This window comes from Capricornis sumatraensis, chromosome X (assembly GCF_032405125.1).
Source record: "Capricornis sumatraensis isolate serow.1 chromosome X, serow.2, whole genome shotgun sequence".
NCBI lineage: Eukaryota > Metazoa > Chordata > Mammalia > Artiodactyla > Bovidae > Capricornis > Capricornis sumatraensis.
Genome location: NC_091092.1, coordinates 86,994,348 through 87,020,271, shown reverse-complemented (window position 1 = coordinate 87,020,271; position 25,924 = coordinate 86,994,348). Strand labels below are relative to the sequence as shown.

Below are 25,924 nucleotides of genomic sequence, written 5' to 3'. Positions count from 1 at the left end.
TTCTCTGAGGATGCCTTTGTGAGCAAACAACAAAGCTAGTGGATGCATAGCCTCCTTGCAGTACCTCACATAGGCAAAAATGTGGAGTCAATAAATATTTAAATTAGCAGCTGTGTCAGTTACAGCACTCTTCCTTCCTTGAATGTGAGACAAGACTCTTCTAACATAACTCTACCCCTTGGGACTACATGGAACAAGTCTAATCCTTCTTGTGACAGCCTCTCAGCTACTGTTTTAGTTATTATGTTTCCTATACATCTTCATTCTAGACCAAATAACTTGACTTCCTCTATTTTTCACATGATATGGTTTTTCTGACTGCTCAGAATCAGGCTTCAAATTAGGAGCCTAACTTTGTGCCAGTTAGAGAAGAGTGGATAATTCCAATCAGCTATACAAAATGAGGACGAGAAGCTTTTCATCATAGGAGCAAGGTTCTCTCCCTCACAACTGCCTTTGTCAGGCATATCCTTCCAATTCTTCAAAAACAACTCTTTTCCATATCTGGAAATGGATAAGAAACAAAAGGAAATGATAAATCAATCAAAACTATAGAAAATACAAAGATTACTCTTAACGTTGAACTTAATATATGTTTAAAATATGCGTGTATGTATTCATATATGTTAGGAAGCATATGATAAAATTCATCCCAAGTTCCAAAACTCAAAGACCACCTTCTATAAAGATGAATAAACAGAGAAAATCTACCAGATATATGAAAAAGAACAAGTAATTTTTCAAGGAGAAATGCTTTGATGAACCAGAGCAAGTGTCTATGTATTGAAATCTTTTCACTCCAAAGATATAGAATAAATTCTTTAAAAGTAAACTCTCAGTGCACCAGCCCTGAGTACCCTGTCTCATGCATCATACCAGGACTGGAGATCTATTTCACATATGGGAGATCCAACCAGTCCATTCTGAAGGCGATCAGCCCTGGGATTTCTTTGGAAGGAATGATGGTGAAGCTGAAGCTCCAGTACTTTGGCCACCTCATGCAGTGAGTTGACTCATTGGAAAAGACTCTGATGCTGGGAGGGATTGGGGGCAGGAGGAGAAGGGGACGACAGAGGATGAGATGGCTAGATGGCATCACACACTCGATGGACATGAGTCTGAGTGAACTCCGGGATTTGGTGATGGACAGGGAGGCCTGGCATGCTGCGATTCATGGGGTTGCAAAGAGTCGGACATGACTGAGCGACTGAACTGAGCTGAATATACATGTTTAAATGCTATTCTCTCAAATCATTCCACCCTTACCTTCTCCCACCAAGTCCAAAAGTCTGTTCTTTACATCTGTGTCTCTTGCTGTCTCGCACTGGGATGACCCTTAGGGATGGGAGGGAGGTGGGAGGGAGGTTCAGGATGGGGAACACATGTACACCCATGGCTGATTCATGTGAATGTATGGCAAAAACCACCACAATACTGTAAAGTAATTAGCCTCCAATTCAAATAAATTAATTTTTTTTAAAGTAAACTCTCAACTAGATCTGAGAGGACACTGAATCTATGAAAAGAGAATCTAGAAAGACTAATTTCTAATGAAAAGATATCTACATAAATAAAATGCAATAGAGGCAGTGAACAGTATATTAGATTATGAAAAAAACCAAATCTATGATTCAAAGGCCACTTTAAGAAATTTTCCCAGAACTGAGAGGTAAAAGAAAGTTGAATAAAAACTTGAGACTCAATGAGAACAGATTTTGGAGAGACACATACACACACATGGGAAATCAAAATGAGAGAAAAATAATAAATAAAATTTTCTCTGAGCCAAAGAAAGACTGAACCTTTAGAGTGAAGGGACCCACAACATACCAGATAAAATTAAGGAAAAAAGATCTACATATAGACATGTAAAAATAATTATTTATAGGGAAGGTAATATATTAAATAATAATCTGAATCTAAAAGTCTAGACTGCTTTGACTAAAAACAGGAGAAGAAATAAACTAAAAGTATGCAGGTTATCTTATCTTTCTTGAGGGTCAATTAATAGATCAGGTCCAAAGGGGTTGGTTAAGTAAGCAACAACAATATCCATATGGTAGAATATTATCTATAAGTACAGATCTACTTATATGGGAAGATTATTAAGACTTATTAAGAGAAAAGAGCAAGTGGCACATGACCTATTCATGCAACAAAAGATATCAAAAAACCCACACTCAGTAAAAAGCTATATTTTTATATATGTGTGTATGTATATGCATTCATGTATTATTCATATAATTCAACATTTTTAAAGAAAGGATAGTCAAAAACTTAATAGAAGTAACAAGACAAAAAGGATACATTCTAAATTATAGTTATCTCTGAGAAATAAGGATAGAGTAAAACAGTAGTTTTTGTACATACACACACACAAACATATAAATACATATTTTAAACATGTATTAATTTTGTAGCTTAAAAACTTGTATAGAACAGAGTGGTTAAGGTGAGATGGAGGGGGTGAAGAAATGCCAGGATAAATTAATTAAACAATGATTACGGGTGGTTATCACATTGCTCTTAAGACTTTGGTAAGTTGAGCGGAAAAAATAAATTAGCATATAAATTATATAATAATTATTAAGCCAAAATAAATTGATATAATGATTCTTATACCCTAAAGAGAATACATATTTTCTTCAAACATCAGTGAACTATTTACAAAAACCCATTATATCTGAAGCCATGAAGACAATCTCATTAACTAAAAAAAAGCAGAAATTATCATTCAGGTCACATACTCAATACACAATACAATAAATCTAGAAATTGGCAATAAAAGGATAAACCAAACAAACTAAAGACAAGCAATGCATTTGAAAAAATCATAAGCATTATTCTTAAAGAAAAAAGCCTGGCTCAAAGGGAAAATAAAAATTGCAAATTATTGAGAAAAAAACAAGATAGCTACAATACTATCTTTCAAAACTGGTAGGATATAGTCAGAACTTTACTTAGAAAAAAATATATAGTTTTGAGGCTTTTATTATGAAGTCAGAAAAAATTAAATTAGACTAAGCACTCATTTTAAGATGCCAGGGAAAAACAGCAAATAAAACTTAATAAAATAAAAAACGATGAAAGCAGATGGTAATAAATTACATTTCAAAGAAAGAGTTATATATTTATCCATGAGCTGGTTCTTTGACCAGAGGACTGAATCAATCTTTTTTGAGGAAAACTGAGGGAAAAAAGGCATGGAAATACATGGGAGAGAGATAACACATCACACACATTTTGAATGAGAAAAGAAATAATTACAAAGGATTGTAAAAGAATACCATATGCAATCTATAGTAATATCTGTGAAAATATCCATGAAATCAATGATTTTTAATGAAATATAAACTACAAAAATGACTCAAGAAGAGTAATAAGACCTTAGGTGTGAAACTTTCAAGATGGCAGAGGAGGAAGATGGGGAGATCACCTTCCTCCCCACAAATGTATCAAAAATACATGTGCACATGAAACAACTCATACAGAACACCTTCTGAATGCTGGCAGAAGACCTCAGACTTCCAAAAAGGCAAGCCAATCTCCTCAGAATGAGGTAGGGCAAAAGCTAAAGATAAAAAGAGACAAGGGAGTTTGGAACAGGGACCTGCACCCAGGGAGCGAGCCATGAAGGCAGAAAAGTTCTGCACATTTGGACACCCCAGCACGGGTGGGGACGGGGGAGCTTCAGACCCTCAAGGATAATGCAGCACTAGGTGCTCGGAAGGCAAAACAGAGAGAATTCACCACAGAGATGTTGCCAGCCAGCACTTCCCAGCCAAGAAGCAGCTTGCACGCCCACCGTGGCAAGAGGGGGGCTGGGTGCTGAGGATTAAGGCTTCAGGGCTCAGGCCCCAGGGAGAGAACTGGGGTTGACTGCTATGCAGATAACTCAGGGGCTAGTACAACACAGCTGAGGAAGTCCAGGAAAAAGCCTGGGCCTCCCAGAGAGGCAAGAGTTTGTTGCCACAAGAACTCCTAACTCCCCAAGCTCACAGATCCCAGGAACCCACTTCCGAGAATGCCAAGGGCTGTGAACTGCCTGACCCCAGAGGAAGGTATGCCTGGCTGCCACCAAAGTATGCCAAGCCAGCAAGAGCGCCACAGGTGGAACTAGATGTGACTGTAGTTTACAATCCCAGAGGGAGAATGCAAGCTGACTGGCCACTGCCGAAGACTCAAAGCCAGGGGGAGTGCCTGAGACAGGGACTAAATGCCATCACTGTGGTCCTGACCGCAGAGGTAGTAGCTGCCACCAAGCCATAAGCAGGCAAAGGTTACTGCCCACATCTTCTGGGGAGCCTAAACTGCTTGGCTCTGCCAAGGGACATACAACTCAAGGCCAATTCCTGTGGGAGCACATGACCCGCCAAGGACTTTAGCAACTTCCTGCAGGCCTGAGTCCCAGGAAACACTCCCCAAACACCCCAACTGTAGCTTCCATAACCCTCCCTCTCCACAGCCCAACTGAGCAAGTGAGCCCTAAAAAGCTGCTACCTTTGCCCCCACTAGTTTGGGTGGGAAACAGACACAACAGGGCGGCCTACAAGCAGAGGCAGGTCTAAAACCAAAGTGGAGCACCAGTGGCTGTGTGAGCAAAGAGGAGGGAGGTAATAAACTACTGCAGTCACAGCTGCAGCGGATTACATGCACGCAATTAGCCTGAGACTGTGGAATTTGCAGGCAGTTGTGGACTTTGGGAGCAAGCATAACCTGGAGTTAAGGCCAGATCTGAGACTGAGCTGACCCCACAGCAGGTCCAGAGACCTTCCTAGAAATATTGGAGGACTTCCTCAGTACACAGACTGGCTGGTGTTCACTGTGTGGAGAGGACAATGGAGGAATTAGAGCACACTCTTCTTACTACTTCTCTCTCTCTCTCTATATATATATATATACATACACATATATATACATATACACACATATATATATACATATATATGTATATATATATGTGTGTGTATATATAATCTTCCTTTTTTGTATTGTTCTAATGTTCTTTAGGAAAAGGAGTACGTCAAGGCTGTATATTGTCACCCTGCTTATTTAACATCTATGCAGATATAACATCATGAGAAACGCTGGGTGGAAGAAACACAAGCTGGAATCAAGATTGCTGGGAGAAATATCAATCACCTCAGATATGCAGATGACACCACCCTTATGGCAGAAAGTGAAGAGGAACTAAAAAGCCTCTTGATGAAATTGAAAGAGGAGAGTGAAAAAGTTGGCTTAAAGCTCAACATTCAGAAAACGAAGATCATGGCATCCAGTCCCATCACTTCATGGGAAATAGATGGAGAAACAGTGGAAACAGTGGCAGACTTTATTTTGGGGGGCTCCAAAATCACTGGTTGACTGCAGCCTTGAAATTAAAAGACACCTGCTCCTTGGAAGAAAAGCTATGACCAACTAGACAGCATATTAAAAAGCAGAGACATTACTTTGCCAACAAAGGTCTATCTAGTCAAAGCTATGGTTTTTCCAGTGGTCATGTATGGATGTGAGAGTTGGACTATAAAGAAAGCTTAGCACCAAAGAATTGATGCTTTTGAACTGTGGTGTTGGAGAAGACTCTTGAGAGTCCTTTGGACTGCAAGCAGATCCAACCATTCCATCCTAGAGGAAATCAGTCCTGAATATTCATTGGAAGGACTGTTGCTGAAAGCTGATACTCCAATACTTTGTCCACCTGATGTGAAGAACTGACTCATTTGAAAAGACCCTGATGCTGGGAAAAATTGAAGGCAGGAGAAGGGAATGACAGAGGATAAGATAGTTGGATGGCATCACCGACTCAATGGACATGAGTTTGAATAAACTCTGGGAGTTGGTGATGGACAGGGAGGCCAGGTATTCTGCAGTCCATGGGGTCACAAAGAGTCGGACACAACTGAGTGACTGAACTTGACTGAACTGAAAATGTACAATTGGGCAAGACACTTCACAAGCATAGTTGTCTATACACAATTGGATAAATTCATTTTTTTAAAGCAATAAATAGTTATTGAGAGCCCCTGCAAATAGTTTCCTTTACCTACAAAAATTTTAAATATGCATTTTGTTGGTCTAATACTTCTATTCCTAGTAATTTATTTCAGAAAAACAAAAGTACATCTATGAGCAATGCAAATGTATGCATGTTCACTACAGGGTTATTGGAAATAACCTATATGCCCATTAATAGGAGACTGAGTAAATAATGCCAGTTGAAGAACAGAATACTACGGTCTAAGGCCATACCACCCGAAATACACCTGATCTCATCTGAACTTGGAAGCTGAGCAGGGTTGGGCCTGGTTAGTACTTAGATGGGAAAACAGAATACTACACAGTTGACAAAATTGATGTAGAAATGTCAATTTAACTAGAAAGATATCTGCAATTACATGAGCATTATTACATGAGAAAAAAAAGCAAGTCCTAAAGAACTATGAAGAGGACATGACAATCCTAAAAATATATGCTCATATGCTCTGAACAACAGATTTTCAAAATATACAAAGAAAAAAAGTGACAAAACTGAAAAGAGAAACAGACAAATTCATAATCGTAGTTGAAAACTTCAATACTCTTCTCTCAGTAACAGAATTAGTTCATGGAAAATCAGCAAAAATAATAAGGAAATTAACAACATGAACCAACTGAATCTAACAGACATTTTATAGAACACTCACTCCATCCAACATAGCAGAATACACATTCTTCTCAAGTGCACATGTAACATTCACCAAGACAGACCATATTCTGATCAACCTTAAACTTTTTTAAGTAATTAAAAATTATACAAACTGTTTTCTTTGACCACAGTGGAATTAAACTACAAATCGATAACAGAAAAATAATAGTGAAATCTCCAAACACTTAGAGATTAAACAAACTTCTAAATAGTTCAAGCAGTTAAAAGTGGTACTTAGGGAGAAATTATAGCAATTAGGTGCTTATATTAGAAAAGAAGAAAAGTCCTAGGACATCCCTAGTGGTCCAGTGGTTAAGAATCGGCCTGCCAATGCAGGGGACCTGGGTTTGATCCATGGTCTGGTAATATCCTACATGCCACGGGGCAAGTAAACCAGTGTGTCACAACTACTGAGTCCACTTGCCCTAGAGCCCATGCTCCACAAGAGAAGCCCCCACAATGAGAAGCCCATGCACTACAACTAGACAGTAACCCTGCTCACTGCAACTAGAGAAAGCCTGCGCAACATCAAAGACACAGCACACCAAAAATAAAATAAAGAAAGAAATATTTTATAAAGAAAAGAAGTCTGAAATCAATAATCTACTCTTCTACCTCTTCTACCTTTCTAAACTAGGAAAAGAAGAGCAAATTAAACCCAAAGCAAGAGAAAGGAAACTGTGAAAATTAAAGCACATATCAGTTAAACTGATAACAGAAAAATAGAGAAAACAAATGAAACCAAAACCTGGTTCTTTGAAAAGATCAATAAAAATGATAAACTCCTAGCAAGATTGATAAAGCGAGAGAACACAAATTACTAAATATCAAGAATGAACGACTAAATAATCAGCAAATGCTATGAACATAAATTCAACAACTTAAACGAAAGGACCAATTCCTTGAAAATCACAAACTTCCAAAAGTCATCTGTATAATAACTTGAATAATCACATAACTATTAAAGAAATTATATTCTTAGATAAAATTCTTCAGAGAAAAGAAAAACCTTCAGGCCCAGATGGTTTTACTTGTGAATCCTACTAAACACTGAAAGAATAAACATCAATTCTACACGTCTTCAAGAAAATAGAAGAGAATACTTTCCAAATCATTTCATAAAACCAGTATCATTCTCATACCAAAACCAGAAAGTCAGTACCAAAAAAAACCAGAAAAAAACACTACAGACCAACATTCATCATAAACAGATGTGATAATCCTCAACAAAATATTAGCAAATATAATCCAGAAATATATAAAAATGATATTCTAAAACTAAGTGGGGTTAAAACAATTAAAAAAAAGACAGACTAGAGTTGGAAGAATCACATTAGCTAGTTTTAAGATTTATTATAAAACTACAGAAATAAAGACTGTGATATTGGCAAAGAGAAAGACACACAGATCAATGAAACAGAATGTAGAAAGAAGTATAGAAATAGACCTACACAAATAAGGCAAATTGTTTTTTTGGCAAAGGTCCTAAAGCAATTCAGTGGAGAAGTATATTTTTCCACAAATGGTGTTAGAACAGTTAAACATCCATATGCAAGACAATGAACTGACTTCAAAACCTTCATACCTTATAGAAATTCAACTCAAAATGGATTATAGATTTAATGTTAAAGCTTTAAAACATTCATATAAAATACAGGAGAAAATTTCATGACCTAGGTTTAAGCAGAGTTCTCACATGGTGAAGAATCAGCCTGCAATGTGGGAGACTTGGGTTCAATCCCTAGGTTGGGAAGATCCACTGGAGGAGGGCATGGCAACCCACTCCAGTATTCTTGACTGGAGAATCCCTGTGGACCAAGGAGCCTGGCGGGCTACAGTCCATAGGGTTGCAAAGAGTTGGACATGACTGAGTGACTAAGCATAGAAAGATAACATATAAAAATTGAACTTTATAAAAATTAAAAACTTTTGCTCTATGAAAGACACAGATTTAAAAAAAAAAAAAACTGGTGTGATATATTTGTAAATCACACATCCAACAAAGGATTTGTACCCAGAATATATAAGGAACTCTCATAACTTGACACAAAGAAAATAAACTATCCAATTTAAAACTGGGCAAAAGATATAGACATTTCATCAAAAACGACTTCATACAAACAAGTATGTTCAACATTATTAGCCCTTGAGGAAACACAAATTAGAACTATGATGAGATTCCTCTATACATCTATATGGCCAAAGTTTAAAAACAAACAATACTAAGTGCTAACAAGGATGCAGAGCAGCTAGAACTCTCATATATTGCAGGTAAGAATGCAAAATGATAGTCATTCTGTAGCACTTTCTCATTAAGTTAAACATACACTTATCATATGACCCAGAAATCCCACTCCTGGGTGTTGATGTTGGAAATAAAAACTTATATTAACATAAAACCCTGTACATTAATGTTTATAGACATTCTTCTCACAGTCTCAGAAACTGGAAACTCAAAATGTCCTTTAATGGGGGAAGATTTAAACAAACCTTGGTACATCCATACCATGGACTACTACTCAGCAATAAAAAGGAATAAACTGTTGATACACACAACTTGTATAGATCTCAAAGGAATTATGGTAAGTGATAAAAGTCAATCCCAAAAAGTTACACAGTATATGATTCCATTTATATAACATTCCTGAAATCACAAAATTACAAAAATGGAAAGCAAATTAGAAGTTTCCAGGGACAGGAAGGTGAGGGGAGGGAGATGGCTGTGGCTATAAAAGAGTAAAACAAGGGATCATTCTGGTGATGGAACAATTTTGTATCTTAACTGTGGTATGGTGCTTATGAAACTCACATGTGTGATAAAATTATATAGACTAAACACACAAAGAAATAAGAGCATGTAAACTGGTAAAATATAAATAAAGCCTCTGGACCTTGACTGTGATATTATATGACAGTTATGCAAAATGTTACCCCTGGGAGAAACCAAGTGAAGGGTACACAGGACCTCTCTATATACTATTTTTTTTGCAACTTCTTGTGAATCTATTATTTCAAAATGTTAAAAGTTCATAGAACTGTATACCAAAAGTCAATTTTACTATTTTGAGATATAAAAATTAAAGTTACAAAAGTAATATATATAGGAACACATTTTTTACAACTGTGATTCTCTATCAAAGGTATACATTAGCATGGCTTATGGAACTTAAAAAATATATGATAAGTCTCAGACAGGACCTGGGCATCTGACTCTGTGATCAGTGTACCATTTTTAAAATGGGGGCATAATAAACACACATGAATATTAACACTCTTTGTAGGTTGTGGGATCATAAGTAATCATAATTTCTTACTTGGCTATAATAAATGTGAATTTTTGTGCAATAAAAATAACAAAAACTTTTTTAAAAAATTCAGTTCATTCCAGCTGGTATCTCTAAAGAGTCAGACATGACTTAGCAACTAAACAACAACAAACAACTGCTCCCAGTTTCATGCCATCTGATGAGATGATCTTCTCTGTTCTCATCTATATAATTTATAAAAAGTGTCAATCAAAACAAAGTCCACTGGCAGTCTACTAGAAATCTCTTGTTTGGTAATAATCAGCAATATTTGTGATCAATTTTACTTATTTAAGATCTACTCAGATTCTCCTTTATCTAATTTACTATTTTTCATCATTTCGATAGAATGACATTTTCATGCTTTGCTGATCTTCAAATATACAATATCTACCACATTTCCCTGGTTTGTCACTCCAAAGCGAGCCTGAACCATTACTCTGGTATTTAAAGGATATTTAACAATATTACCTTTTCTTCTGCTGAGCACAGACTATGCCTTTTATTTCCTTGCAAACTCCAGAGCAACCCCTTCAATTCTATTCATTCAACAAATATTCACTGACATCCATGTACTAGTACACCTTCATTAGTGTAAAGTAATAATTAAGTATTCACAACAATATTCCCTCAACAGTCAACTCTGAACAAACAGCCATTTGCCCTGTTTGGGGCTATACTGTCCTTCCTATTACTCATCCCATCCAAAGCTTGAAAGACTTATCCAATCACTACATATACTTTTACAAGATTTTGAGAATGACTGAACTACCATACCATGATTACCTTTTCTAGAAATCTCTCTCCTTCCACTGGGTTCTCACAGTGTCTTATTAATAGCATTCTTATATTACTTAGTATATTCTACTTTGTATTATTCCTATCTGCCTGCATGTCTTATCTTGTCCCCTAGGTCATAAGCTTCCTGAGGGCAGGAATCCTGGCTTATTCAGCTCTGGAGACTCAGTAAATTTTTACTCTTGTTTGAGACCTGGCAATGCTGAGTGAATAATCAATAAAGAGAATAGCAGCCCCTTAAGGCAGCAGTTGTCAGGCTTACCTGCACCTCCACCAACCAGTCCACAAGAATGGCCCTCATGTCACTGTCGATATCAGTCTGCCTGGTCATATATTTTTTAAGTATAAACTTTTCCTGGCAGTAAGAAAGAAATATTAACAGATAAACTCTTCTTGTAGTTCAAAATTATAACTTAGGAAAAGCTATAAGCAACTAATATCTAAAAACAAACTATAACTTAAGTAATTTCTTCCCAGTTCTAACTCATTATTTTTAGCTGGTATCAAATAGAGGCAGAGGAAAGTATCCTTTCCCAAACAAGGTCAGTTATCCTTGGAAATGAACACACATGGTATTCAAGTGTCAGGGTGGATATTGCGGAGTCTAGCAGAATATGAAATATAGGCAGGAATACTCCTATGACTATAGATGAATACCAGCAAGATTCTGCCCCTTCTTTGCAATTCAATCAACAGCACGATACCATGCTGTATAGTGGAGTCATTCTCAAACTTTAACATACATATTTGAAAGATACTTGAGGATCTTTCCTTACTCCTTCGAAGACGCTTTACTCCTTGGAAGAAAAGTTATGACCAACCTAGATAGCATATTGAAAAGCAGAGACATTACTTTGCCAAGAAAGGTCCATCTAGTCAAGGCTATGGTTTTTCCAGTGGTCATGTATGGATGTGAGAGTTAGACTGTGAAGAAAGCTGAGCACAGAAGAACTGATGGTTTTGAACTGTGGTGTTGGAGAAGACTCTTGAGAGTCCCTTGGACTGCAAGGAGATCCAACCAGTCCATTCTGAAGGAGATTAGCCCTGGGATTTCTTTGGAAGGAGTGATGCTAATGCTGAAACTCTAGTACTTTGGCCACCTCATGCGAAGAGTTGACTCACTGGAAAAGACTCTGATGCTGGGAGAGATTGGGGGCAGGAGGAAAAGGGGACGACAGAGGATGAGATGGCTGGATGGCATCACTGACGAGTCTGAGTGAACTCCGGGAGTTGGTGATGGACAGGGAGGCCTGGCGTGCTGCAATTCATGGGGTCGCAGAGAGTCGGACATGACTGAGCGACTGAACTGAATTGAACTGAGATCTTTAAAATTTAGAAAGTCGGGGGTGAGGTTAGGTTTCTGCATTTCTAACAAGATCTTAAGTGAAACGAATACTGCCGAGCTAAGGCCCACACTTTTAGTATAGCAAAATTATCTCTTGATTCTTCCAAGATATACTAGACAAAGTACAGGCTCTGGAGTCAGTTCATCTATTACCACGTCTCTAGAGAGAAGATGAGACATTCTTCATTCCTCTTATGAATGGCCTGCTAAAATTCTAGTTAGTACATAACCCTTGTCCCATCTGTTCCACTGAGAGAGAGAAGAAAATTTGGAATTGATGAACATTAGTGGTAAAGGAGACTGGCAGATTTGAAAGGAGAAAGAAAATTTCACCAAGTTGGAGAGCTGGAACAAAGAGTCTGGTTTTACATGCAATGCCAGAAAACTGCATAGAGAAGGAGAAAGATCTCTTAAGTCACTCAGAAAGAGCTCACTTGACAATTTTTGTGCCTGAGATTACCTTCTAAGCAATTGGTGCGGGCTTATGGTTTCTAAGGTAATCAAACTCTAGTTCATATCCCAGATGTACTACACACTAGTTGTTTTGACTGAGCAGTTTCCCCCAACTATAAAAAGGAGATAATAATACCTACCATCATGAAGCTATTGGGAGAATTAAGCAAGATAACATTATAAATCCTTTAGCACAATGTTTAACTCATAGTATGCTACCAGGAGACATCAGCTGCTACTGTTATTATTTTCCTCATCATTGAAGGATGTATGGTAAGGAAATGAGAACTGGAAAATTATTTCCCCTCACCCCATCCCCTACATACCTCTCTTTTCTTCATGTAACTGAAGATATCCTTAGCATATACTGAGCTGAAAAGTGTGTCGCTGCAGTCTATATCAGTATTCCCCAGTGGGATCATCTGCTTGGAAATCATCAAAAAGACATATTAGGAAAAAGGTTCCAAGAGAAGCTTAGCACACACACAAAAAATTACTCCTTTCTTCCCACTTTTATCTTCAGCTCAAGCCTTTGCCCTGTAATCTGCATACTGTTGAGTAACCAAGAAATACTTAATCCTTGTACATACCTGCTCTGCCCTAAGAACCAGGCACTATTATTACAGGTAAGCACAAGATTCTCCAAGAAAGACATTGTGATCTTACAGTCTTCCAGCTTATGTCACCTGTTATGTTTCAATGCTTTGATCGGGCCCAGTTCATCTTGTTAGCCTTTTCCTCCCTCCTATACCTTTAACCAGGTTATTTTGCCTACATCCAGGTTTTCTCCTCCCAGGTACCAAACCTCATCTCATTTTCCTTCTAATTTACAACCTATAAACCATCTTCCTTGGAAGATGCCTCTGTGAATTTAACTTATCTTTAGCTAAGGTCCTATGTAATGCAGATTGCAATTACTAAGAAAGGCAATTTCCTGAAATTGTCTAACCACTACTGAAATACACACACACACACACACAGAGTATTCCAGACCCTTGAGGGTGTCCCTGGAATTTCTAGTGGCTCAGGTGTATCACTATGCCAATCATGAAGTCAAGAGATTCTACAAGGCCAGTTCGGTTTAATATCACTTACTATATACAACTCAATTGCTTAGGAAGGCAAAAAAAAAACTCTTTGCTAGCAGCCACCTCCAAGACAAAAAAGAACACTTCATCTAATTTAAGAAGAAAGAAAGCAGAATACCTCCGGCTGTGATCTCTTGTCACAAGATGAGGAAGGTTTATCAGAACTGGATTCACAAGTACTGGACTTGCTTATGGTACTGCAAGACATGGTGATGGTGTTGGACAAGCCTGTTCCAAATTCAGGGGTGGTGGTGGACACATCTGGGTTGGTTTCAATGTGGAAGGTGCAATCTTTGAGAAAGGGGTCTTCTTTGTGAGTGAGAGTCTTTTGCAAGGCCAATGGCTCCTTCCAGACAGCCTCCTTCTCAATCATGGAATTCTCCTGCAAGGCCAAGGACTCCCTCAGGATGGTCTCCTTTTCAATGCTGGGCTTCTCCTGCAAGGCCTGTGGCTGCTTAATAATGCACTCCTCTTCACTGGTGATGTTCTCTTGCAAGGTCGACTGCTTTTTCAAGAGGAACACCTCCCCCTGAGCAGTGGCCTGCTTCTTAAAAGATGATTGTCCCTCTATGCTGGCTGCTGCCTCGGGGGAGAAGTTTTCCTTCAGAACCAATGGTTTCTCGAAAAAGAATTTCTCTTCAGTGGTGCTTTTCTTCTGCAAAGCCGACAGCGTCTTCAAGAAGTCCACTTTGGTATCAGTCTTCTGCAAGACCAAGGACTTCTCCATGGTCAACAGTTCTTTGACATTTGATTCTTCTTTAGTGGCGATATTCTCCTCTAAGGTCAATGGCTTCTTTGAGAGGGACGCCTGTTGCAGAGAGGTGTGTTTCTCTTTCAATACAGATGGATCCTGGAAGAGGAGCCCCTCTTCAGTTGTATACTTTTTTTTTAAGGGCAACAACTTCTTAAAGAGTGACTCTTTTTCAGAGGTGGTCTTCTCTATGACCGTGTTCCTCTGAGTGATTTGCCTCATTTTTGGAGATAATGTTGTCTTGGTAAGAACTGCCTCATCAGTTGAAGACTTCTTCCTAGATGATACCGGCATCATAACGGAATTCTTACCAATCATATTCTGCAACCCCAACAGTTCTTGCCAGATAGACATTATTGTTTGACTGGCACGCATTTGCTTCATTAAAGATAATGACTCCTCGGTAGAGACTGCCACATTTGTGGTCTGTGTCTTCCTAAATGACAATGGCTCCATAAGAAATTCATCTTTACTGTCTATTCTCTCCTGTAATGCCCATGGCTTTTTCAAGGGGGCCACATCCCCCTGAGTGGTGTGCTTCTCTTGCAGTGCAGATGGTTCCTTCAAGAGGGACTCCACCTCAGTGGTAGGCTCCTTAATGAGTGATTTCTCTTCAGAAATGGTCTGCAATACTACTGGCTTGATCAAACAGGACTTACCCTGAGTAGTACACTTCTCCTTTAAAGATAACAGCATATTGGTGGAGGCTGCCTCCCCAATGGTAAACTTCTTAAAAGTCAAAGTCTCCTTTTTAACTGATTCCTCCTCAGCTGGAGTCTTTTGCAAGACCAAGGGCTTCTTCAAGATGGATGCCTCCTCTAGAATGGTGTGCTTCTCCTGCAATGCTGATGGCTCTTGGAAAAGGGATTCCTTAGTGGTAGGCGGCTTCTTAAAGGGTAATGGCTCCTTAACGAGTGACTTCTCTTCAGATGTGACCTTCTGCAATACTAGTGGATTCTTCAAGTGGTACATCTTCCCCTGAGTAATACACTTCCTCTTTAAAGGTAGTGGCTTCTTGGGAAGTGTTGCCTCCTTAGTAGTATGAGCCTTCCTAAAGAAAAGTGGCTCCATAAGAAAATCATCTTCATCATCTTTCTTCTGCAATGCCCACGGCTTCTTCAAAAGTGTCACTGCTCCATCATCGGTATGCTTCTCTTGCAGCACTGAGAGGTCCTGGAAGCAGGACTCCTCCTTAGGGGTAGGCTTCTTTTTAAAGGACAGTAACTGGCTAGTGAGTGCCTTCTCTCCAGAGGCGGTCTTATTCATGTAGGTCATCTTCCTCTTCCTCTGAGTAGTGCACTTTTTCTTCAAAGATAATGGCCTCATGGTGAAGGCTGTCTCCTCAGTGGTAGATTGCTTCTTAAAAGCCAATGGTTCCTTAAAAAGTGATTTATCTTCAGTGTTGATCTTCTCCTGAAAGGCCAATGATTTCTTCAAGATGGATATTTCTTGTTCAGAGGTGTGCTTCTCTTGCAGTGGAGGTGGCTCCTGGAAAAAGGACTCCTCCTCAGCATTAGGCTTTCTCTTAAAAGACTCCTCAGTGAGTGGCTTTTCTTCAGAGGTGGTCTTCTGCAGGACTAGAGGATTTTTCCTATAGGACATCTTCCTCTGAGTGGTATACTTTTTCTTTAAAGATGATAATGGGTTGGTGAAGGTTCCTTCCTCAGTTTTAGGCTTCTTACTAACATTCTGGAGCTCCATAAAGGAAGAATCCTCTTCAACACTGACGTCCTGCAAGGCCAACTCCTCCCCCAAGCAAGACTGTTTTCCCTGATATTGGCACATATTCTTTAAGGATAATGTCCTGTTGGTGATGGCTGCCTCCCCGGTTTTACACTTCTTCCCAAAAGTCATTGGCTGTACATCACTGTCACTCTTCCCCTGCAAGGACAGTGGCTTCTTCAAGAGGGATATTACCTCCTGATTTGTGCACTTCTTTGAAGATAATGACCTCTTCGTGAGGACTGCATCCTCAGAAGTGGGTTCCTCTTTTAAAATGAATGGCTCTTTGAAAATAGATGCTTCCTCAGTATTGGGTGTCTTGGAGCTGGTAGACATATCCAGAGTGAGAAGATTATCTATAATGTTTGGCACCATGGTGGTTGAGACTATTATTGGTGAGAGTTCTACCTTACATCTGCAAAGGAAACAATGTCTGGGTGAGAAGAATGTAGTTCCTAGAATCCTTACCTACCATTTCATTTTGTCACTACAGTTACTGAATGTATGGAAAGGGAAAGGACTGCAACCCCAAGAGACAGACTAGAGGGTAAAAATCAATGGGTAACATAGTAAATCCACTGAGTAGCATAGTGTATAGTTTCTATGATCTAGGTCCTCACACTTTTCTAAAAAAATTCCCCCTGAAATCCTTCTTGCTTTTTCATATATGACTTATTACCTTTATTTATATAAAAAGGCTTTTATTATAATACTTAGCACATCGCATGAGTGATTTGCTTATGTATCAGTTTCTCTCACTAGCTGCATTTGTCTTTGTCTATCAGCACTAGGCATCTGGTGAAATTCAGATTGAAATTAATATTGTTTGAAGGCTTATGAGAGACGATTATAAGAGAGAGGCTTATAAAAGGCTTATGAAAGCTTATAAGAGAAAGTTGGTCTGGTACTTAATGTTCATGGTATCTAGTCATATTTCCTTCACCCTAGGCTATTCACAAGATGGTTTCCCAGTGAAGGTAATAAAAAGACCAAAACAAACAATTGTTGACATGTGTCAGATGCAAAGCTTTGTTTTGAATAGGACTTCACTTCAATTAGAATGATTAACCTGGTGTGACCAAATCACTGGATGACTAGAAATCAGAACAAGAAAAGAGAATTATTGGTAAATATGATCAATCTGAACAAAAGTACCTCAAAAAACTAGATATTATATGATTCCATTTATATGAATCATCTAGAGGAGACATATCCACGGAAGTATATCCGTAACAGATAGTAGACTGGTGAGTGTCTGGAGCTGGGAAGGGGTGGGGAGGAAGATAGAAAGGGGGACTGGGAAATCTATTCTTCCTAAAAGAAGTAATTCCCACTGGAATGAGGAGAGGATATAGAAAGGTCTTACTCCACTTTCTAATTCTTCCAATAAAAATTTTCCTAGGAGTAAATCATTTTCCCAAATCCTAGGTGAGAATACTCATATCTACTTGCAGAACCTGTTATCAGTTCCCTAAACACAGCTGGAAAATACACATTTTTGGCCTAAGGAGACAGTAATTTCTCTAGAGTAACAAGAAACAAGCCTCCCCCTAAGGCTTCTTATGGGATAAGCAGACTGGCAAGCTATTAATCGGCTGCTGAGAATCCCCTGAAAACTGGCTCCACACTCTGGAGCCCAGACTTGCTCAATCAGGGACTGAATCACCAAAAGAGAGAAAATATGAACACAAGATCTCTTGGCAAATTCCTCAATGACAACAGCTCTTTCAATATGCACACAACAGGGGGCGAGGGGCAGAGGGAGGGAGGGAGGGAGGGACAGAGGAGGGAGAGACAAGAGGCCTGAAATTCTTTAGCAACTTAGACCATCTAAGCACCCAGGGTTAATATAGTACTCACCACTGTGGCTCATTAACAATGTTCTCAATGGGAACAAAAGGCAGTCAAAAGGATGTCACTCCCTCTCCTTTACCATCTAAAGCAATGCCCTCTGAGTTCCCTCTACTCACCTTTTTATATTCATCTTATTGTTTCCAGGCAACCTTTCCTTGTTTCTCTTCTTGGAAGTATCTTTAACAAACTCATTATTGGCTTCCTTCTTGGGCTGGACATGTTGACTTTGAGGAGCCTGCAAAAAAAGGCAGTGGGGGTGGGGAGGGGAGTAGTCAGGAGAAGGAAGCAAGGAAATGGAGAGAAAACTTCACTTTCAAGATATATAGAATATAGTGTTGATCTCCATACTGGCTGGCAAATTCCCAAAAAGATATTTTGTAAACTTCATATTCCATTTTGACCCCATAAGACGTTCAGAGGGGGAAAAAGACCATATAACTGGCTTTGCTGCCTGAGAATGCCAAGATCAACTAGTGTTTCAGGGCAGACCTCTAACACATCACTATCTGTGATACATCTATCTCATCCCACTGAGGGGATATTTATTTAACATGGGGCTCTGGGGAGCTCCACCAAAGACTCTAATCATGACTAATTCTATTAAACAGCAGAAGAAATCATGGGACTGTGAATAACATCAATAAAAAATCATTTTAAAGATTATGCCTTTAAAATAAAACAAATTGAATCTAATTATATTCCAAATAAATACCATAACCACACTGAAGGACAAAAGAAAGAAAACAGAAGAAAATACAAGAAACAGCTAATCCAAGTAAACACAGACTATATATCCTCAATATATACTTCCTCAATCAGGATGGGTTTGTGGGGTGGTAGGGAATATCACAAATAAATCTGGAACTCTTTTTAATAGGTGAGTTTATTATGGTAGTGTGGAAGAAGTAATTCTGAAACTTTTAGATGTATTACAGTATTGGGTAAATATGTTGATGATCTTAGGAACCATGGTTCTCACTGTAAAGAAGGAACATACAAATATGGACTGAGGAATAAGAGAAAGAATCTTGTGCATTGGAATGGGAGCTGTGTAGACTCATAATTTCTTACACAGGTATATGTATATATATATAGGAGTGTGTGTTACTTGTATATATAGATATATGTGTGTGTGTGTGTATATCTTTAAGTACAGATATGTGTGTATGTATAATGTATATGTGGGCTCCCCTGGTGGCTCAGCAGTAAAGAATCCGCCTGCCAATGCAGGAGTCCCAGCTTCATGCCTGGGTCAGGAAGATCCCTTGGAGAAGGAAATGGCAACCCACTCCAGTTTTCTTGCCTGGAAAATCCCATGGACAGAGAAGCCATGGAAGGCTACAGTCCATGGAGTCACAAAAAGTTGGACACGAATTAGTGACTAAAAGAACAACAAATATATATATTACATCCAGATATTTCCTAACTCTCTGCAGAAAGGGCAGAAAAAGCAGATACCCCAGTAGCACACCTAGCACTGAGATCTTAGTCTCTAGTACTATTCCCCACTCAAATGAGCAGGAATTCTTTGGAAAAACAGTCGACTCCCTGTCTGAGATAAAAATAGGCACATGATGAGTCTGAGACATCCTGTTATGCTGGAACGAAAATGCTCAAAAAAAAATGATGAGAGTATGTCACAAAGACACAGTAATTAGATTCAAGGGGACCCTAGTGGCCAATCTGAACACCAAAATAACATAATAATGAACAACAAACCACTGAAAAATAAAAATTCATAAGTCTATATTAATAATAAATAGGCGAGAAGAGAAGGCTCTGCTTATAGAATGCCAAAGGCAGATTGGTAAATGGGGAGCAAGAACTACAGCTGGAAAAATCACCATAAAAACTGGGTTAGGCAAAAATCATCAATGGATACTAAATCTAGGGGGCATGTTTATGAAGAGCAGTTATTTGCAGGCTCCTAACAGTGTGTCCCACAGACTGTTAGTTGCAAGAGGGAAAAAAAACAGTCATTATGCAGCAGAGAAACCAGACAACATCTTGACTGGGTGATCAAAATTAACCTCACCAATGATGGATATTGTATGCCTCCAGCTGTGATACCCTAAGGACAGACCATGACCCATACAGTACTCCAGTCAAGTATGTATAACACCAATCTAATCTCATGGACATATTAGAAAAACATAAAATGAGGAATGTTCTATTTTTAAAAGGGGGATTGAGTGGGACTTTATTCTTCAAAAATGTCATAAAAAACAAAGAGAAGCTATGGAAGCATTCCAGATTAAAAGAAGCTAGAGACAAGACAAGTAAACAACCCTAGACTGGATCCTTCCCTGGAAGGGGAAAAATGCTTATAACGTTGACTTTACAAAGTCAATGGGAAGAATGGGAATATGGGCAATAAATTACATAAAAACATTACATCAGTGTAAATTTATGAAGTTGACTGCACTATGGTTATATAAGACTACTTCTCTGGGGTAATACACACTGAAGTACTTAGGGATAAAGGGCCATGATGTATGTAAGAAGATGGGATAAAATGTTAATAATAGGTGAACCTAAGTAAAAGGTATATGTGTGTTCTTTGTATTATTCTTTTTGCAACTTATCATAAATGAAATTATTTCCAAATGAAATATAAAAAAATTATGCCTTTGTATCATCATATCATAAGCTACTACAATCCAGCAGGGAATTCCTTCTTAGGCCCTCGGGTTGCTGTCCACTTCTGCTCTCCAAAAGTTTGGCACAGTTTGTATTTGAATTTCACCTAAAGAGTTACAAACTCCTTCTGTGTCCAGCCGAGATCCACAATTAGAAAAGATGTGCATTCTTGACACGAGAGAGGTGGAGACTCTAATTCCCAGAGTGAAACTTTCTACTTGCCATATGTGAAGGTTCAAAGCACTAATATTTTCAGATCTAAGCTCAAGGGGTCCTTTACCAGTATTTCCCCCTAATTTTTTCACTGAGAAATAGGAAAATGGAGATGAAAATCCTACTGACAAAACATAATTTAGGAAATAGACCTTATCTCTGCATCCAATGGCTCAGGATCAGCTCTAACAAATCAAAAGTCCTTCCCATGCTGGAAGGATAAAGGAAAGGGGAAAAAAGAAAACTCACAGCAGACTAAATAACTAAAACAGATCAGCTCCTTTGGCCAGCCAGAACCTCACTGTGGTGAATGCTGAGGAGAAGACAGATATGGGGACATGAAGACACAGTAATACCGACAGGAAAAAGCAAATCATCATAAAGGGAATCCCCAAAATTCAGAGAGAAAGGAATCCTCAACCCTTAAAGAGATGAGCTCAGACATCTGCAGAAATGTTCAATCCTGGAATGACTTACGTATATTGTAATGACGGAACTTTCTCTGGAAAGCACCAAAGACAATTCAAAATAAGCAGAACTTGAAGGCAAAAGGGCAAATGGGCTTTCTGAGCTTCTGAAAAGCTAGAGGCAGAGATACTTCCCAGGGGTGCCTTGCTTTTTCCCTACCCTGGAGGAGTATGTGACCTAACAGATGGTGAATTCAGTTGGAGAACCAGGAGAGTCCTAGCATGTATTTCCTATTAATTTGCTTGTTCTTTATCGATGATGACATAAATTTCACAAATAAAAAAGTACTGAGACACAACAGGAAAGCTTCTCATATGCTGTTAGAACTTTTCTTTGCACTGCCATCAGGGACTCTGGAGGCCAAGGGAAGCTACGCTAAGATAGGCTGCATCTGCTCCTGACTTATGTGGCTACCTTATCTCAACAAAGTTTCAAGAGCCATGGTAAAATAAGTCAGGAAATGAATCTAACTTTACAGGTCTGTGTGGGAGGCAGCTCTTTCAACCAGTATATAGTAAATCTGATTATGCAGGAAGCTGTAACACAATTACACATGTTGTAATCTGCGTGGGGAAAAGACTGGTTTAACACAAAAGTGGTCACATGGCATCTAAAGAGCAGAGATATAAAGGAGAGAACTTTGCCAATGCTTATCCAACCCTGCCCAAGGCAGTAAAATATTACCTAGTAAATGTAAGAATTCTGGTAGCCACAAAATAACACTCTATTATAGAGGGCAGGACAGATCTCACTAGGGTTCTCTGTATCCTAGATGAAACGGACTTCAAAACCAACACTAGCCATGTCTTCATCTGTAAAGGGGTTATAGTTTTAGTGTCTGCCTCATAGGATTTTATGAGTATTAAGTGGGTGGATAGTGCCTGCTGCTGCTGCTAAGTCGCTTCAGTCGTGTCCGACTCTGTGCGACCCCATAGACAGCAGCCCACCAGGCTCTGCCATCCCTGGGATGTGGTAAACACTCAGGAGGTATCAGTTATTACTGATTTCTAAGACCAAAGGTTATCTATATTCAATTAGTAACATTCTAACTATCAAATTTGATTTTTTGCTAGTACCTTAATAATACCAGAAGGGAGGTAACTTGGAAGTAAACTCAAGAATTCTAGTCACAATTGAGTCTCTAGATATCCTTAGTTGAAAACCAAATTATGGAACTGTGGTCATCAATGGTTCCGTACATCAGAGGTCAGTTTTGACTGTCCCTATGACTGGGATGCTGCTGGAACTTAATGCCAGGGGCCAGGAATGCTGGTTGAATAACTGGGAGTTGCAAGGTGGTGCAACTCCCAGTCATTCAGTCCTACACAGTAGAAAAGCTGTCCTATTCAAAAAGGCCCATAGTGCCTGAACTGATAAACACTGCCCTAGACTACAATGAACCCATCATAGTATTGACACTTGCCTCCAAGGCTAAGGCAGCCAGTCGAGCCATCTCTGGACTTTACCTAAATGTAAGAATTCATAGTTCTCATATCTGTCTACAATTTCACATCTGATCATCATTCTGTCTGAGGCTTTCAGAGAGCTCCACCAATTAATACAGATGGTATGTGCCAGCAGAAAAGCCCCTACAGTTTCTGAAATTGGGTCACTGATTCCAAATAAAATTGGAATTGGCTCTCACCATTCTACAGAGGGTCAGGGTTTGGTAAACTAGAAAGGTCCCTCAAGGAAGAGGTTGTTTGAACCTTATGCAACACCATAGGACTGAACTAGCATACTTACATTGGTGAGATCTTCAAAAGCTGATCTCTTTTTGAGTGGTCCCTGAGGTGAAGATGGAGATATCTTTGCTTGGTACTTCTCATCTTTCTAAAAAAGTGAAAAAGGTAAATGAGTATATCCAATTGTGAACAGTCTTTTCAGGGACTTCAGGTCATCTTTGGAGCTCAACAGCCTGAATCTCCAAGCAATTGGGAATGTCTATAATAAACCCTAATAAATTACAACAAAAGAAAGTTTTGGCACTCACTGCTGCTTAGAGAGTCCCTGAAGGAGGTAATAATCATTGATGATGGTGACAAGGCTGTGAGGAGACAGGACAACCTTCATTGTAACTCTTAAAATGAGCAAAATAGCTTGGTGAAGCTAATTTTCTCTCTTACTCCTCTCATATCTATGGCTATCCTAGCCAAGATTAATCATGACCATCACCACCACCTTGCAACTACCAGTCATTCATTTAATATGGGCGTTCCCAGGTAAATTACTTCAATAATTTAACAAAATTTAAGTGTCTCTTATGTTAAGTAGTTGATTTAAGACATTCTCAATAAGGATAATCACACACATACCTAGATACTGATCCAGGATCAGTCCTTTACTAGCGATTGACCTTGGAAAAGTCACTTAATTTCTGAACCTCAATCTTCTCATCAGTAAAACTGGAAAGATGACCTACCTTATTTGAGGATCAAATAAGAGAATACATGTTTTTTAAAAGTCTATATAAGCTGTAAATGGGCAGAAATAGTATTTTAAAAATACATGGTCCAATGTGATTTTAAACCTCATAAGGAAAATTCTGTATTTTAAGAAAGGAGTTTGGTAATTCATATTTATCCCTTTTAGTGTATGCAAGGGAGGAATGGGGAAAAGGAGGCAGGGTGCGTATTTTGGAGCAAAGAGAGCTTTCTTTCCAGCTAGTGTTTATCTGAAATGCCTTATCCCACTACCAAATGAGCAAGACTATCTCTATGGGGTTAAAGGTTAAGGTAAATCACACTGTAGGGTTTCTCTATTCCCTAACAGTTTTTGTTTGGTGAAAGTGTCCTATGTATCAGATTTCCTTTATGAATTGAGAACTCTGCCTTACCTATGTCAGAGAGTTGTTATAATGTGAAACAGAACACTGAGGTCAGACCATTTATTTTCTCTGTTTCTCTCTTTACATTATGTACAGTTAGTACATAACACAGTAAGTGATTAGAAACTTAGAGAATTGGATTCTTATTGCAACAGACCAATTCTAGTACAGTGGAGCAATTCTGAAAGAGCTGAGAAGAATTACTTCTGTTTTTTGACTGTTTAAGCTAAGAAATAAGTAAACTGTTAGTCTTTCATCTAGTTCATGATAAACAATCCTAATGGAAATAATTAGCAAAGAATAAATTATTATTTTCTCACAAATTAGCTAAGAAATTAACTATGGTCTGCTATCCCACTCCTGCTTAATATTACTGGCAGAAACAACCAGCCCCAAATAAAATTAATGGTGAAACTAAATCCTATAAAATTTATATTTGCAAAATACACCCTGAGAAAGTTGGATTTGGAAAAATAACTGCCACAAAAGAAAATGTACAGTGGCAGAACTCTAATCATAAAATTTGATATGAACAAAAATTTGATCAATATAGCAAATCTTGTTGCCAAATTTACATAGGAAAAATACACTTGTTTTCCCTAACCTCCGAGAAAACCATTTTAGTGAGACAAAAATGAAAATGATTAGAAAGTGTTTATCTGTGCTGAGAGAAAACCAATCAAGGAAATTAAACTGGCCTAATGATGTTTGCTCCAGGAAACACTTTCTTAGCAACAATTCATCAGTATTAGTAAAATTCTGATTAAAATATGACTGATGGCAAACACAGAACATCACAAGCTCGGAATGTCAATGTCAAACTATTCACAAGGTCAAAACAGCAGGCTCAAAATGGACCCATTCTTCAAATTTAATAGCTGTAAAAAGCATTATAATACATTTGTTGACATAATCATCATACTCTCCCCAGGATGTACTAAGCAGCCACCTGGCAAGGTGCTTTGAGCCTCTCAGAGAAAATAAGAGTTTAAATGGGACCCTAATGAGAACTGAGTATTGTTTGCTTTTGAAAGTTGTGGAGGACACCCTTCATCTTAGCCATGCACTTATGGGAAAGAAGAGTTTATGCTTTCTCCCCAAGTTATAATTTGCTGGTCTCCTCCAACTACAAGGTTTGCCATGCCTTCTCACTTTCTCAGATTAACCACACATATTCCAAAAGATATAGAGGGGAGGATAGGGACTAAGCCAATACAGAAAAGAGGCTAAATGAGACACTATTGGGAGGGACAGCTTGCTCTAACCTTTTCAGATGGTTCATGATCACTGGGCACAATGCTGGACTGAGATTTCCTAGTCTCACGTTTGGAGTGTTGGGGTGGTAGTGGCACCGACATTTCTTACAGATTCAGCAGCATCTATCCAAGGCAGGGCTGCAATCAGAAAAAGACTCTTTAAAACATTCACCAGAAACAGCACCGATTCTCTGGAGATCCTTGAGAAAACCCAGTCTCTCTATAAAATCCCTAGGAGAAAACAGACTTCAATGTTAGCTGATCTGGGATCAAATCTTGGTTGTACCACACTTAACCATGGGCAAGTGACTTAACCTCCCTGGACTTCAATTATCTCATCTGCAAGATGGAGGTTAAGTATACGCATCTTTGCAGGGCACTGTTCAAATTAAATGAGATATTCTGTGTAAAAAGCCAAGCACAGTGCCTGCCACCTGCTGTGGGTACTGGGACTGTGGCCTAGCCCCTAGCTTAGGCCTAGGAACACTAGAGGAAAATTAACAGTTGAAAATAATCAAG

General features: G+C 38.7%; 1 protein-coding gene across 1 annotated transcript in view; it reads right to left on the bottom strand.

Moving 5' to 3' along the window:
* The window catches only part of CCNB3 (cyclin B3), a 37,300-nt gene extending 11,793 nt beyond the window's left edge, over positions 1 to 25,507 (bottom strand). The window contains exons 1-3 of the mRNA XM_068962414.1: positions 25,415 to 25,507; positions 24,319 to 24,339; positions 23,069 to 23,155 (exon numbers count right to left, since the gene is read on the bottom strand). Coding sequence (XP_068818515.1) covers positions 23,069 to 23,155; positions 24,319 to 24,339; positions 25,415 to 25,507 — 201 coding nt within the window. The remainder of the gene's footprint in view (positions 1 to 23,068; positions 23,156 to 24,318; positions 24,340 to 25,414) is intronic.
* Between the last annotated feature and the right edge of the window lie 417 nt (positions 25,508 to 25,924).